This window comes from Drosophila willistoni, chromosome 3R (assembly GCF_018902025.1).
Source record: "Drosophila willistoni isolate 14030-0811.24 chromosome 3R, UCI_dwil_1.1, whole genome shotgun sequence".
NCBI lineage: Eukaryota > Metazoa > Arthropoda > Insecta > Diptera > Drosophilidae > Drosophila > Drosophila willistoni.
This window is the reverse complement of record NC_061086.1, coordinates 31,518,644-31,530,244: the sequence shown is the minus strand read 5'-3', so window position 1 is coordinate 31,530,244 and position 11,601 is coordinate 31,518,644. Positions and strand designations below refer to the sequence as shown.

The window sequence follows — 11,601 nt, the reverse complement described above, 5'->3', positions numbered from 1 at the left end:
ATGAACATTAAAGCAAGAAAACAATATTTTTCCAATTTTATTGTCCTCACTTGTTGAGCGAATTGTTAGAACTGAAAACTTGATCGAATTGACAATTTGGAAAATATGATTTTTGAGTGAAAGCTTAAGTGGAAAAGCTTAATCCTCTCTGGATATATTTTCCTCAGAATCCGTTTCGAGTGACTCTATGGACTGTGAAGAGTTGCGACTGCGGGAATAAACCGATTGGGCACTTTTTAGAGCACGTTCATTTTCCGAAAAACGAACCACAATTAAAAACTCCTCGACCAGGGCATCACAGAAACGTACCTGATTAAAAGAATAATATAAATATATTTGGATATACTTTCAATTTCACTCTTTATACCTCATAGAATTTGGCTTTTTTGAAGACAAATATGCACCAATACATAATGGAGAGTAGAATAGACAAAATTGTTCCAATACCCAAGACGACATAAATACCCATAAGATTATCGACACCCAATTCTGAGGGACCATCATCGGTGGCTTTTTTCTAAAAATAATATCAAAAAAACAAGTTATATACAAAATTGAATGCAATAGTCTTTAGACTTACACTGCAAACACCAGCTCCAACTTCATTCCACCATTTGTTTTTCAATTTAGCCAAAACACCTTGCTCCTGAAGCTCCAATAGAGCATTATTGAATTTATCTCGATAGGGCCAATCTATGGAATCAATAATTTGAGTTGAGTTGGTAGATTATTTTGGTACTTACTTTTTATCATTGCTATGCCATAACCCTTTTCATCGAGAGCTTCGCCAACTTTTGTTAGATTGCAATGCCTTACCATGGTGTACTCAATTGAAGTGGATTCCATTAAGAAGGCATAATCTCGTCCAGCTTCAACCTTAGAGACTCCCTCCTGATTGGTAGCAACTAACATTTCTGGATGGCTCATCAAGTATTCGTTCATTTTCATATAAGTGGGATCCTCCGAAGTCTGATTTATGAAAATTCAATTAAATTTTACTCTCTTTAGACTTTAATTTTAGTTACCAAAAAGAAATTCCTAGTAGATCCCTCCCGTTTTGCTCCATATTGTACACCATCTTTGTTTTCGGCCAAGTCGTCCACATTGTTAATGGGACTTGTGGGATATTCAATTGTCAAAAAGGCAGCCAAATTGGCAGTATACGAGGAGACCATGATCAGTGTGAAGAACCACCAAATAGCCGAAATCGTACGAACACTTAAAGCTCTGCGAATGGTAATAAATGTAGGTATAATTCTTCTAATTATTGATCATACTTTGGTGCAATTTCCGATCCCTGCTGCAGTAGGGCTCCAGTTGTGAACCATAGCGAATTATTTATGCTACACTGATTCTCCAGTTCTTCGGGCTCTTCAATGCATGGATATGGATTATCCCATTCGGTGGGCGAGAGGCGACCCAGTATAAAGAAACATAGAGAGACACCCAGATAAGCGATGCCCAGATATAGCCATACTTCCTTGGAAAAGGGATCCATAAAGGAGAAAAGTGCAGGTGGCGCCTTTTGTGCTTTGACATAGAGAATGGCAATGCCTAAAAAAACCCAATAAGATAACTTGGATCAACGTTTCTTGCATATCTAATTTACCCAGATTCATAAAAGGTATAGAAAAATCAATGACTTCTTCCCGTTCCGATGTTATGGTCAAGTCAGAGATGGCCAAATCAGCTCGCTAAAAAGTATAGTCATTAGAAGATCATTTAGTTTTCATTTCAGTTTCAAACTTACTCCTTCGACTATTTCTTTAAGCATGCCCGTTGTGGTATTGGTGGTCTTGTTAAATGAACCATACTCACTGCCGCCATCCTGGAAGGTGAAATTAAAGCCCAATTTATCGGCCAATTCCTTGATTAGATCAACACCATAGCCTTGATACTGATTATTGCCAATTAGAGTCTCAAAAGTGGTCACCAAACTGGCATAAGGAGGAGTCTGAAAATAAGCTTCATGATATTTGTTAACTTCTCTTGTTTTCACATTAACTTACTGTCACAGAGATAAGAACCTTAAAGGTCTTATTTACCAATGAACCATCGTCAAGTTCATTATAATTGATTACTGGTGGCGGACGCTTAAATTCGAATTCCTTGCCATCCTCCCAAACTCCAACTTTGACCAGACCACCGATTTGTAGCTCAATGACATCAAAGGTGAAACCTTTTCGCCGATTGCCCTCAAAGTAAACTCGTCCCGTCATGGTTTTATCTTTGATTTCCAGCTAAATAGATTATTCGAATAATTAAGAGTTTCTTTTTAGTTTTTTTTTTAACTTACCGATCGCATATAGTTTCGAAAAGTAGACCCATCTGGCTGGACATTATCATGTCGTTCGGAACAGTTTAACATTTGTGGCTGATAAGGCAAATGCTTTGTGGTCTCGGCAATTACACGGATTGCATCATATGTCAGAGCCATGGCCAGGGTAATGGATGAAGATCCTGTACAAAGAGTTCCATGTAGTTTGTTTCCAAATATCTTTAGAATATCTTTAGCTTTACCATTATTAGTTGACTCACTCTCGCCAATCTCTTGATGCAATAACTCAACAAGATTTCGTACTTCTTCCTGATCGGGTGAAAACATTCGTAGGCCAGTGATATTGACCTCACTGTGCTTGTATTCCTCCAGCTCGAATGTGTGTAGATCCAGATTACCAATTATATAGGTGTAATCCTCATTCATAATGCCGACTTGTTGGGCCTGACGCAGCAGCTCAGCCACCCCCTCCGTAGAGCCAACAATCACAATACGATTGTCCTCCGATTTTCTTATACGTCGCAATACTGACTTGTAATTGCCATTAAGATTCAGATCAAATCGCAATACCTTAACGACAGGACTCTTTCTGCCATAACGACTCATCAGATAATCCAATATCGTTAAGTATTCAGCTAAAATGGAGACGAAATTAGCTCATGGAAAGGTCAAGTAAAGGTTACCTACAGGATTCATAGCAGAAGATGTAACGTGACCATTGAAACTGTTCAATAATATCGTGCAAGGCATTGGCAATATCCTCGGGATGGGGATGCAAATTGAATCCATCGGTCTGTGAACTCCACGAGAGATGTGGATATATAAAGGGTATGTCCTTGGAGTCGCAGGCATTCAGCAGATGTGCGGAAGTATGTTTGGCAGATGGTCCAAAAACTGCACCCACTCCACTCTGGAGGAAACAATTTTCATTTCAGTTCCTTCGACTTGGAATTTATTGAAGTTACTTGTTGCTTACTTGCATTAGTTTGCATAGTTGGCCAAAGGCTTCCACTGAATTGCCATAGCTGGTCATTTGATGTGTCTCTCCCACTAGCGGGACACTCAGCTCATTGTTTACCACAGAGATGGCATGATCAAAGGTTCGACGGATCCTCTCCGTGGCATCGTCTGTGATAAGGCCTTTTGTTGTTGTTTGTTTCTCGTGAGTATTGAGTGAAAATGTGATGCATGATAAAAGCTTACCTATACGAATTGCTTGATTGCTGGCAGGGCTATACGAGTTACCTGCATAATATTGACTCTGTACCCCAATCGACCATAATAGAGTTGGGAACACTAACCAAAACTTCATTTTATACACTCTAAATTGAATCACATTCCCTTAAAGAAATTCATATATGTATCTATATATAAGTATATATATATAGACGTTTCTATAAATACATATATTTAGTTCACCCACTGAAAGAAAACTCTTCTTGTCCCGCTGACAGCACGATCACAACTGCTCGAAAAGTTTTCCAAAATCTCATTTAGTCATATTTTTTGGGGAAAAGCTTTCCAAAAATTGAGTAAAAATGTTTCTTCCTCTTGTTCTTTGATGATATTGTACATTAACATTTAATTGGGAAAATTATCACAAATATAAATAGTTTAAATCTACCAAAAATACATAGACTTATTTACAATAAATGGAAAATAATATTAAATTAATTGAAATTAATTTTTTTTTTGGCACAATTCAAGGAAGTTCATTTCAATACAGTTTCGAATGGAGTAAACTAGAAATAGATAGAGAGAAATAGAGTTTATCATATGCATAGGAATTCTTTTGTATATCAAAGTGCAGTCCCTTCGAAGAAAATGTAAGTTAATTGGAAAGACAATTGAAGTAGTAGTCGATGGGTTGTTGTTGTTGTTATGGATACCCCCAACTTCCAAAGGCATAAATCACCATTAATTAAGTGCTAGACTATTTGGTTCAATTGAAGTGCATTGCAGTTGTTGGCCCAATACACTTAAAGGCGGCAACGACATCGACGTCGGCGATGACTAGTTGGAAGATAAGACCAGATGCAGCTGTCAAGCCAAGACATACTTCTAATCAAGTGGCAAGTGCCCAAAGTGGAGCAATTGCTATATATCGTAGGGAGGAATGACTGCAAAGGAGTTGCATACCATTACTCACCATCGGACCATTCCATTTTCATTGCCATTCTCAGTTGACTACCAAACACTGCATTTTCGATGCGGATTCATGGGTGTGCCGGCTGCACAGTGGAACTCTCTGGCAAAATCATACGAGTTGGACAATGTTCCAATGACACGAAAACGTCCTGGACTATGTATGGCCGTGTTGAGTTTATTACGTATAGCTTCCGGCCGCATGGCTCCACACCAAACTTGGCCAAAGTTCAGGAAAAACAATTGTGGCCCCGTCATATTCATGCCCGGCAGCATCTCATCCTGTGCCTCTTCCGGGTGTTCGTTTTGCCAACGCTTGTAAGCGTGAAATGCCTGTCGTAATCCTCCATTGTCGGCAATGTTTTCGCCTGGTGAATAGAAAATGTTATACATATTCGTTTACTCCTCCTCGGCCTCCTCCTCCGCCTCACCACTCACCCTGCGTACTCTCGCCATTGAGAATAATGCCCACCTCCTCGACTGTGTAGTTGCTGTATTGAGCAATAATGCAGCGGGCACGTTCATCGAAACCGCGTATCGAGGCATCTGTCCACCATTTATGAATGTTGCCATTGCTGTCGAAGAGACGACCCTTATCATCGAACCCATGGGTTAGCTCATGTCCAATGACCACACCTATACCGCCAAAGTTCAAGGATTTGGGAAAATGTCTATGATAGAACGGTGGCTGCAGAATTCCAGCTGGAAACATAATCTGATTCTTGTTCCTGCTATAGTACGCATTCACAATAGCCGGAGCTGTCTGCCAATTTGTCTTATTCACTCGCTCATGTAGTTTCGCCTGCTCTGTCCTGGCCGTATGCAACAGGACATTCAAGGTATTCTCAAAATATTTATCCGGATGGATATCAATGCCGGCATATTTCTCATTCAATTCGGCAGCATTGAGAATAAAATCCGGATAGCCAATTTTCAATGACATGGCATTTACTTTGGCCTCAGCCAACTGTTTGGTGGTTTGATCCAGCCAATCGGTTGTCTTTAATATATCACGGAATGCCTGCTGTAGCTCATGGGTCATGCGTAGGGTATCCCGTTTGCTATTATCATCGAAATAGCGTCTAACAAACATGGAGCCAACTGCCATGCCCATATTTGTGTTCACCTGGGCAATGCAAACCTTCCAGCGTTGAGGACTCTCCTCCCGACCAAAGAGCGAGTGATAAAAACTCTGCTTAATGTCATCGAAGCGATCGTCAACATTATTGATGCGATGCCGCACAAAACGCCACATCATATAGTTGGCTATGTGTCGGGGTTCCGATTCGGCTAGTAGGCCAACCAATTTCTTCATATAGTCCACAGCATAGATGACCACTTGCTCGGTGTCGTGTACCTCTCGATTCTGCAGGGTTTTCAAGTAATTGACCCATCCAATTTGGGGAACTGTCATCTGCAACTCTTGAAGGGTCATGCGCTTGTAGAGCTGCAGTAAGTAGGGGAACAATTAGTAGAGTCCATTAGATCTAAGTTCATTCTCACCTTTGTCACATTCAGTCGCTGCTCTGCTGGTGCAGTTATGGCTGCCAAACGCTTCTCAAAACTAATCACTTCGGTGGCAACTTGCTGGGCATCGGTTTTCGATGCTCCCATTTTCTGCATCACCTCGGACATGTAACGTTGATAGGCCAATAGATATTTGGCATTACTTTGCTGTAGAAAATACTCCCGAGTGGGCAAACCGAGTCCTGTCTGATCGAATTGTATGATATTCTCCTCGGAGTTTTTAATATCGGCTCCCACCCACTGGACAATCAGTATATCATTGTTATAGCGACGCAGTGTGGCCGCCAGATGTTGCCAATTGAAATTTTCGGAATTCCATTCGCGATCCAGCACTGGCCAACCACCCAATTGACGGATCAATGTATGCAGAGGTTCCAGACCTCGACTGGCCAATAAGTGGCTATTGACACAGGATTTGTATAGATTCTTAGCCTTAACTTGGGCATCATGTATGGGTTTTAGATATTCATTTTGCTGATGAGCACCGCCAGTTTCCGGCTTGGAAACAACTGCCTCCTCCTCTTTGGACTTCTCACGTGTCGGCTCAATGATGCGCTTCCGTTTTGTGCCATTGGTTAAACGTTTGTAACGTACCAGAACCCGATTGAGTAGATGCCTTCTGCTGACAATATGTTGACGTAGTCGCTCTGCCTGATCTGCTTCCGTCTCGGGGTTCTGTTCGTTCAGACGGAAGAGATTATTGCGCACTGGACTCTTGTGTCCCTCGGGCACATTCTGCAATGGAGTATTCTTTTCGAGAAGATTTCGGAGAACAACATCGAGACTTTCGCGTAACATTTCAAAGGTATCGAATCCAGCCTTATCCTTGGGAATGGGATGAAGTCTCTCCCAGTTGCCGCAGGCAAATTTATAAAAATCAACACAGGGATCAACTTTCAAGTCCATATAACGTTGCATTGTCTTTGCCTGGGCCAGACGTATGTCCTCCGGAGTGCCCTGCTCATTCCAAAATGACTGTAATGCGGCTGTCGTTTCGCTAATTTGAGCAGCCAAATCCTCGGAGTCCTCTTCCTGCCTTTCAGCCTCACGTCGCTCCCGGCCACGACTTGACCAGTAGTTGGACAACTCTTGATAATGCTTGGGAATCACCTTTCTGTGTTTGGAGTACAACTCTTGGCGAATGTCCTCATCTTCTTCCATGTCTTCGTCATCTCGTGACTTGACTTGCCTGTCGTAATCCAAACCATTGCCCAGACATTCGCGCGGTGCGCCCAACGGTAGAAAGGATGTACGCGAATCCTTCATCAGGGTACTGCGTTCCTCTAGGTCCAAAGTCTCCCCATTGCCGTAGCGTATATTTAGACAACGTCTGGCCCGATTTGCCGCCTGCTCCTCCAACTGACTACGCTTGGCTTGAGGAAGCAAAAACTCATCGTGGATTAGTTCATTGTAGGTTTCTCCCTCCGGCAGCAGAGATTCGTAGTCCTCAGCATAGCCTGGCATGGCCCTGTGCTCCCGCATCCGTTGCTCACTTATTTGCAGTGCTGCCAGCATCCCATCCAAACGCATTAGAAGAATTAGCACCAATGTCAAAGGCAACATTACCACTGGAAGTAATATAAGCATTTTACAGCAGGTCAACCCAGGACACCATTGGACCCGTCCAGTTCTCTGGTTTACCCCCAATCCCAACTTAACACTCGGCGACGCATCGCGAGCCAACGTAGCCCCGGACCCGGCCCCGACCCCGGCCCCATGCACCATCGGCAGTGCCATCTTCAGTTGCTGGCTGTGGCGACTCATAGCGCGAAAAGCAAATTGAGACCGCCTCTGTGGCCTTTATACTTTAATTAAACGCAATTTTTTTTTCGTTTTTTTTTTTTGTGAAACTGGAAGCAAACAAGAGCCGAGAGAACCGAGAGTCCGAGACCGAGAGCTGATAGATCCGTACTGCGACTGGAGCTGGGGCAGAAGCATGGCTTTCGCAATGGTCAAACTGGACGGGCAATCACGGCGCGCGACATTCAATTGAGCAAACGACAAACGACGGCGCTTCAATGAATGAACCACTGTGCACTGTGTGTGTGTGTGTGTGTGTGGGTGTGTGTGCTGTTGCTGCGGGTTCCTCTGTTATGCTGATCTTCATTTAGATATATATTGTTGATCATTTCCAAAAATCTTACAAACTGTAGTACCTAATGGCATCACATTCTATATGTACGTGGATAGGTTACACCTTCGACCCATTAACCTCATTTGTCTATGCCATTGACAATAGTCTCCATTTACATTAATCCACTCTAATATCTGCCAATCAACAGAAATTAGTGTCATTATCACTGGAACAACAACAACAACAACAAGAATCGTCAGTAAGCAAAATTAAACTGCTCTGCATTGACCTCTACCTCCTGGCCCACCTCCATGAGTGGTGGTGGCTTCAAAACTAAATTCCGTCTAAATTCAATCAATTTAATTTAATTTCACAAAACAATTCTACAGACAAACAGACGGACAATCGCCGGACTGACTGAGTTACATATTCAGCTTTATGTTTTCCAATTGGCTCTACATGCTTGGAGGAGTATCAACAATAGGAATAGATTTGTATATGCAAAAAGGTAGATGAGAATCAGTTCCTCTACTACAACTGATTGCCATTTAAAAGAGAGACATTTCAATATCAATTTTTGAAATATTTTTTGGATAAGTTTTTATAAATAATTAAAGCGATATGTGATTGAATTTTAGTGCATTATGAAGAGTTGCCAAGGATTCTATGAGGAGTGGGGTGGAAGTGTTCTTGTAGTATTTTTAGAATACTCGGATCTAATTGTAAGCCAAAGACAATTTGTTTGATATTTTTTGGCAAGTTGGAAGTTAATCTTGTAATATCTTATGAAAACCCCAAACCTTTGGATCAATTACATAAAGGGTGTGACTTTTCGTGATGTAAGAAAGATGTCCCAAGAAAGAAGAAATCTCCTTCACTTTTTCCTTTCAGTTTACCTCTTGCAATAGGTCTTATTTATGCCAGCAGTATTTAAATTGGGTTAAATTAATTTTTTTTGCCTTTAATATACAAGGCAGAAAAAGTAAGTCTATAGAGCACGGTGTATGCAAACTATTTTAAAGTGAATTAAAGGTTCGTGAGGCGTAACTGAAACTGAATTTGACTCTCGGCATTGCCACACCGAAAAGGTGGAGGAAGGGACGCTTTGGGAGGGGGGGATTGTATTAGGCTAGGTTAGTATTACAAGATTATGCGGGTAATTGCCGGCATGCGATACCATCGACTATAATGTGCTGATGTGCCCCCTCCTCTCCAAAGCCTATTCCCTGCTACTGACGCACCTATTCTCTGGTCATACACTCCCCCTCTCCCTCTATCTCACCCTCGCATCACCCAAGGGCCCATAGAGCCAAGACCCCCAGGACAAGAGCATTGCTTTTGTTCATTTGAGTTTCATGAACAGCAAACACGCAGGGCGGGTGGGTACATTGTGTATATACACACACACACACACACACACATGTTGTAATCACTTTGAATTGCGACTATAACTACAAACATCAATACATATACATATGTAGGTATGCTAATTTTAGCCTTAAACCTTTTAATTAGCGACTATGACCGAGATTGACAAACACGTCACATACAATATGTATGCACACATATATCAATCTAGCTAGAATCTAGATATTTGTAATTGCAATATGTACAATGTGCTTGGTTCCTCAACTTGTATAATCTTGGTACGCCGATGGCTACTACCCAAGAGAATTGAAATTTTCATTGGGTATTCACTTGAACTCTGGTTCAAGATCATATACCGTTAAATGACCCAGTAAAACGAAATTGAAATACTATATAGACGATGATGCTGAGGCATCAGGTTTCACTAAAAGGTAAACGAACGAATTGTGATTCAATCAATTGTGCCAGAGATCTCAGAAACGTTGAGAGAGTCAGTTATATATGCAAAAGATTCACTCTTATAATAATTTGCAACTCGGCACATTTTGAATAATTAGTTGAGCTTATCAGTAAATGGGATTCTATTTCGCAAATAAAAATCGCGTAAATAAATCACAATGGAAATTTATATGCCTTCATTCTAATTAATTTCTACGAATTTGTTAGTACCCTAGCAGGAATTCGTTAAAAAACGCAAACTTAAATCTCTCTGTTTGGTTTAGGTAGACCTTTAAGTATGATTTTAACTTAGTTCTAAGAAGTAATTGCTTATGTCTTGCTTATAGCTTTTAATTGTATGAACTTGCTGTTCTAAAAAATAAGTAATTTTAAAGATATAATCATTATCTCAGTGACTTAGATAGAGAAGGCATTGACAACGTTTTATTCCTAGTTCAGAGCTGTCACAGAGACTTAAATATAAACGTATTTTTATGAATTTAAAAATATTGAAAATGGAATCCGCCCACTGGCCCACGGTTCAGTCAGACCACCAGGATTTTCTACTCACTAGAGCTGAGATACTTGTTTTGGCCACATGGAAATTTCACGGAAAATTGCAACGCAGCGAAGGATGCTTTATTATTTTATGAAAATTGTGGTTATTGGAACACAAACTATCTACGTTATCAACACAACAGGAATGCACTAGAATGTCAGGGCAAAAGTCCTTTGCCCTTTAGGAGCTTCGTCCTCAATTACACACCCTCTCTTGGGCCCTTAGAACTAAGTTGTCTTGAATCTTAAGAGTTATGCATTCAAAGTGGTTTAATTTTTTCTTAAATGCAATTCAATTCCGCATTTTTTCCAAATCTAATGACGTTAAAACTTGTTTTTACAATCAATGCAACTCATCGTGATGCTTGAAAAGTGTTTGTGGGTTTTTATTTCCTTTTTTTTGTCATAAATTTTCCAGAAACCGGTCGAACGTGGAATAATTGTTATTATTGTTTGGGTCGAACTTGACTGCAACGAAAACTCAATAAATTTTCTGTGGAAAATCTCTTCACACTTGTGACTTGCACTTTATGTCAGACACACTCAGTCACTAGATAGCACACACACACACGGATACACTCTTCCCTGTGCAAGTCCTTGATTTTGGCAGTATAAAACTTTGTGTGCTGCGATGCGTTAACATTACCGGCGAGTCTCGTTGACATTTCGAAACTGATTTTAAAAACAATTTGGAGAACTGTTGTTGATTTTGTACTAGGTACTTTTTACTTTGTGTTCCATGCAACGATGTTGCTGCAGCAGCTGCATCTGTTCGTTATCGCCTCGGAAGTGTTCTCGGGGATGTGTGGCTGAGATACGGATGCATCGCTTGTACTTTATAGAAACGGCTTGGGGCCATTAGTTTATCGTCGGAGTTTAATGGCCTCCGCACCACTAATCGTAATTGTCACTAATTGTGGTGTGTTTGAGTTAAAACCCGAAAAGTAAAAGTAAACATCTGCTTTGGAAATAGAGCTAATGCGGCCGACTTACCTGTCACCAACAATAACAGCAAATGCTTTCGATTTTTCAATTTAAGTTTTTCAATTTAATGACTTACCCAGCAAAGATTGTCTGTCTCTCTGTGTGTGAGTTTATGTCAATTACATTGTTGACAACTCCAGTGTAATTAATTAACATAAACACGACAATGTGCAGTTCATAAATCAATTCAATTCGCTTTGGTTTTAAACAATTTACACTCTCATATGTA

The 11,601-nt window shown here is 40.8% G+C and overlaps 2 protein-coding genes across 3 annotated transcripts; both read right to left on the bottom strand.

The window, feature by feature from the left end:
• Positions 1-7: 7 nt before the first annotated feature.
• On the bottom strand, positions 8-3,661 carry LOC6649391 (glutamate receptor ionotropic, kainate 2). Its single transcript, XM_023179772.2, has 14 exons — positions 3,482-3,661; positions 3,255-3,418; positions 2,966-3,188; positions 2,521-2,913; positions 2,297-2,460; positions 2,010-2,240; positions 1,751-1,954; positions 1,610-1,694; positions 1,278-1,554; positions 1,026-1,227; positions 744-969; positions 581-693; positions 368-517; positions 8-309 (listed from the first exon to the last, which is right to left on the bottom strand). Exons 1-14 carry the CDS (start codon positions 3,588-3,590, stop codon positions 139-141), a joined length of 2,712 nt encoding a protein of 903 aa, XP_023035540.2. The 5' UTR covers positions 3,591-3,661; the 3' UTR covers positions 8-138.
• Positions 3,662-3,832: 171 nt separating this feature from the next.
• Positions 3,833-11,068, bottom strand: LOC6649390 (neprilysin-4). Of its 2 annotated transcripts, XM_023179616.2 has the most exons (5): positions 11,035-11,068; positions 5,927-7,518; positions 4,862-5,870; positions 4,428-4,791; positions 3,833-4,020 (listed from the first exon to the last, which is right to left on the bottom strand). In XM_023179616.2, the coding sequence occupies exons 1-4, from the start codon at positions 11,051-11,053 to the stop codon at positions 4,466-4,468; spliced, it is 2,946 nt and encodes a 981-aa protein (XP_023035384.1). In that variant the 5' UTR covers positions 11,054-11,068; the 3' UTR covers positions 3,833-4,020; positions 4,428-4,465. The 2 variants fall into 2 exon arrangements, with proteins under 2 accessions (XP_023035384.1, XP_002072178.2); XM_002072142.4 differs by lacking the exon at positions 11,035-11,068 and having other exon boundaries at positions 5,927-8,082.
• Positions 11,069-11,601: the final 533 nt, after the last annotated feature.

Excerpts from the sequence above, each read along its gene's own strand:
- LOC6649391 (XM_023179772.2), bottom strand. The coding sequence starts at position 3,590 with ATGAAGTTTTGGTTAGTGTTCCCAACTCTATTATGGTCGATTGGGGTA. Across the intron at positions 3,189-3,254 it reads AACTATGCAAACTAATGCAA|AGTGGAGTGGGTGCAGTTTT; the intron begins GTAAGCAACAAG and ends TGTTTCCTCCAG. Across the intron at positions 1,555-1,609 it reads TATACCTTTTATGAATCTGG|GCATTGCCATTCTCTATGTC; the intron begins GTAAATTAGATA and ends GGGTTTTTTTAG.
- LOC6649390 (XM_002072142.4), bottom strand. The coding sequence starts at position 7,714 with ATGAGTCGCCACAGCCAGCAACTGAAGATGGCACTGCCGATGGTGCAT. Across the intron at positions 5,871-5,926 it reads AGCGACTGAATGTGACAAAG|CTCTACAAGCGCATGACCCT; the intron begins GTGAGAATGAAC and ends TACTTACTGCAG. Across the intron at positions 4,792-4,861 it reads CAATGGCGAGAGTACGCAGG|GCGAAAACATTGCCGACAAT; the intron begins GTGAGTGGTGAG and ends TCTATTCACCAG.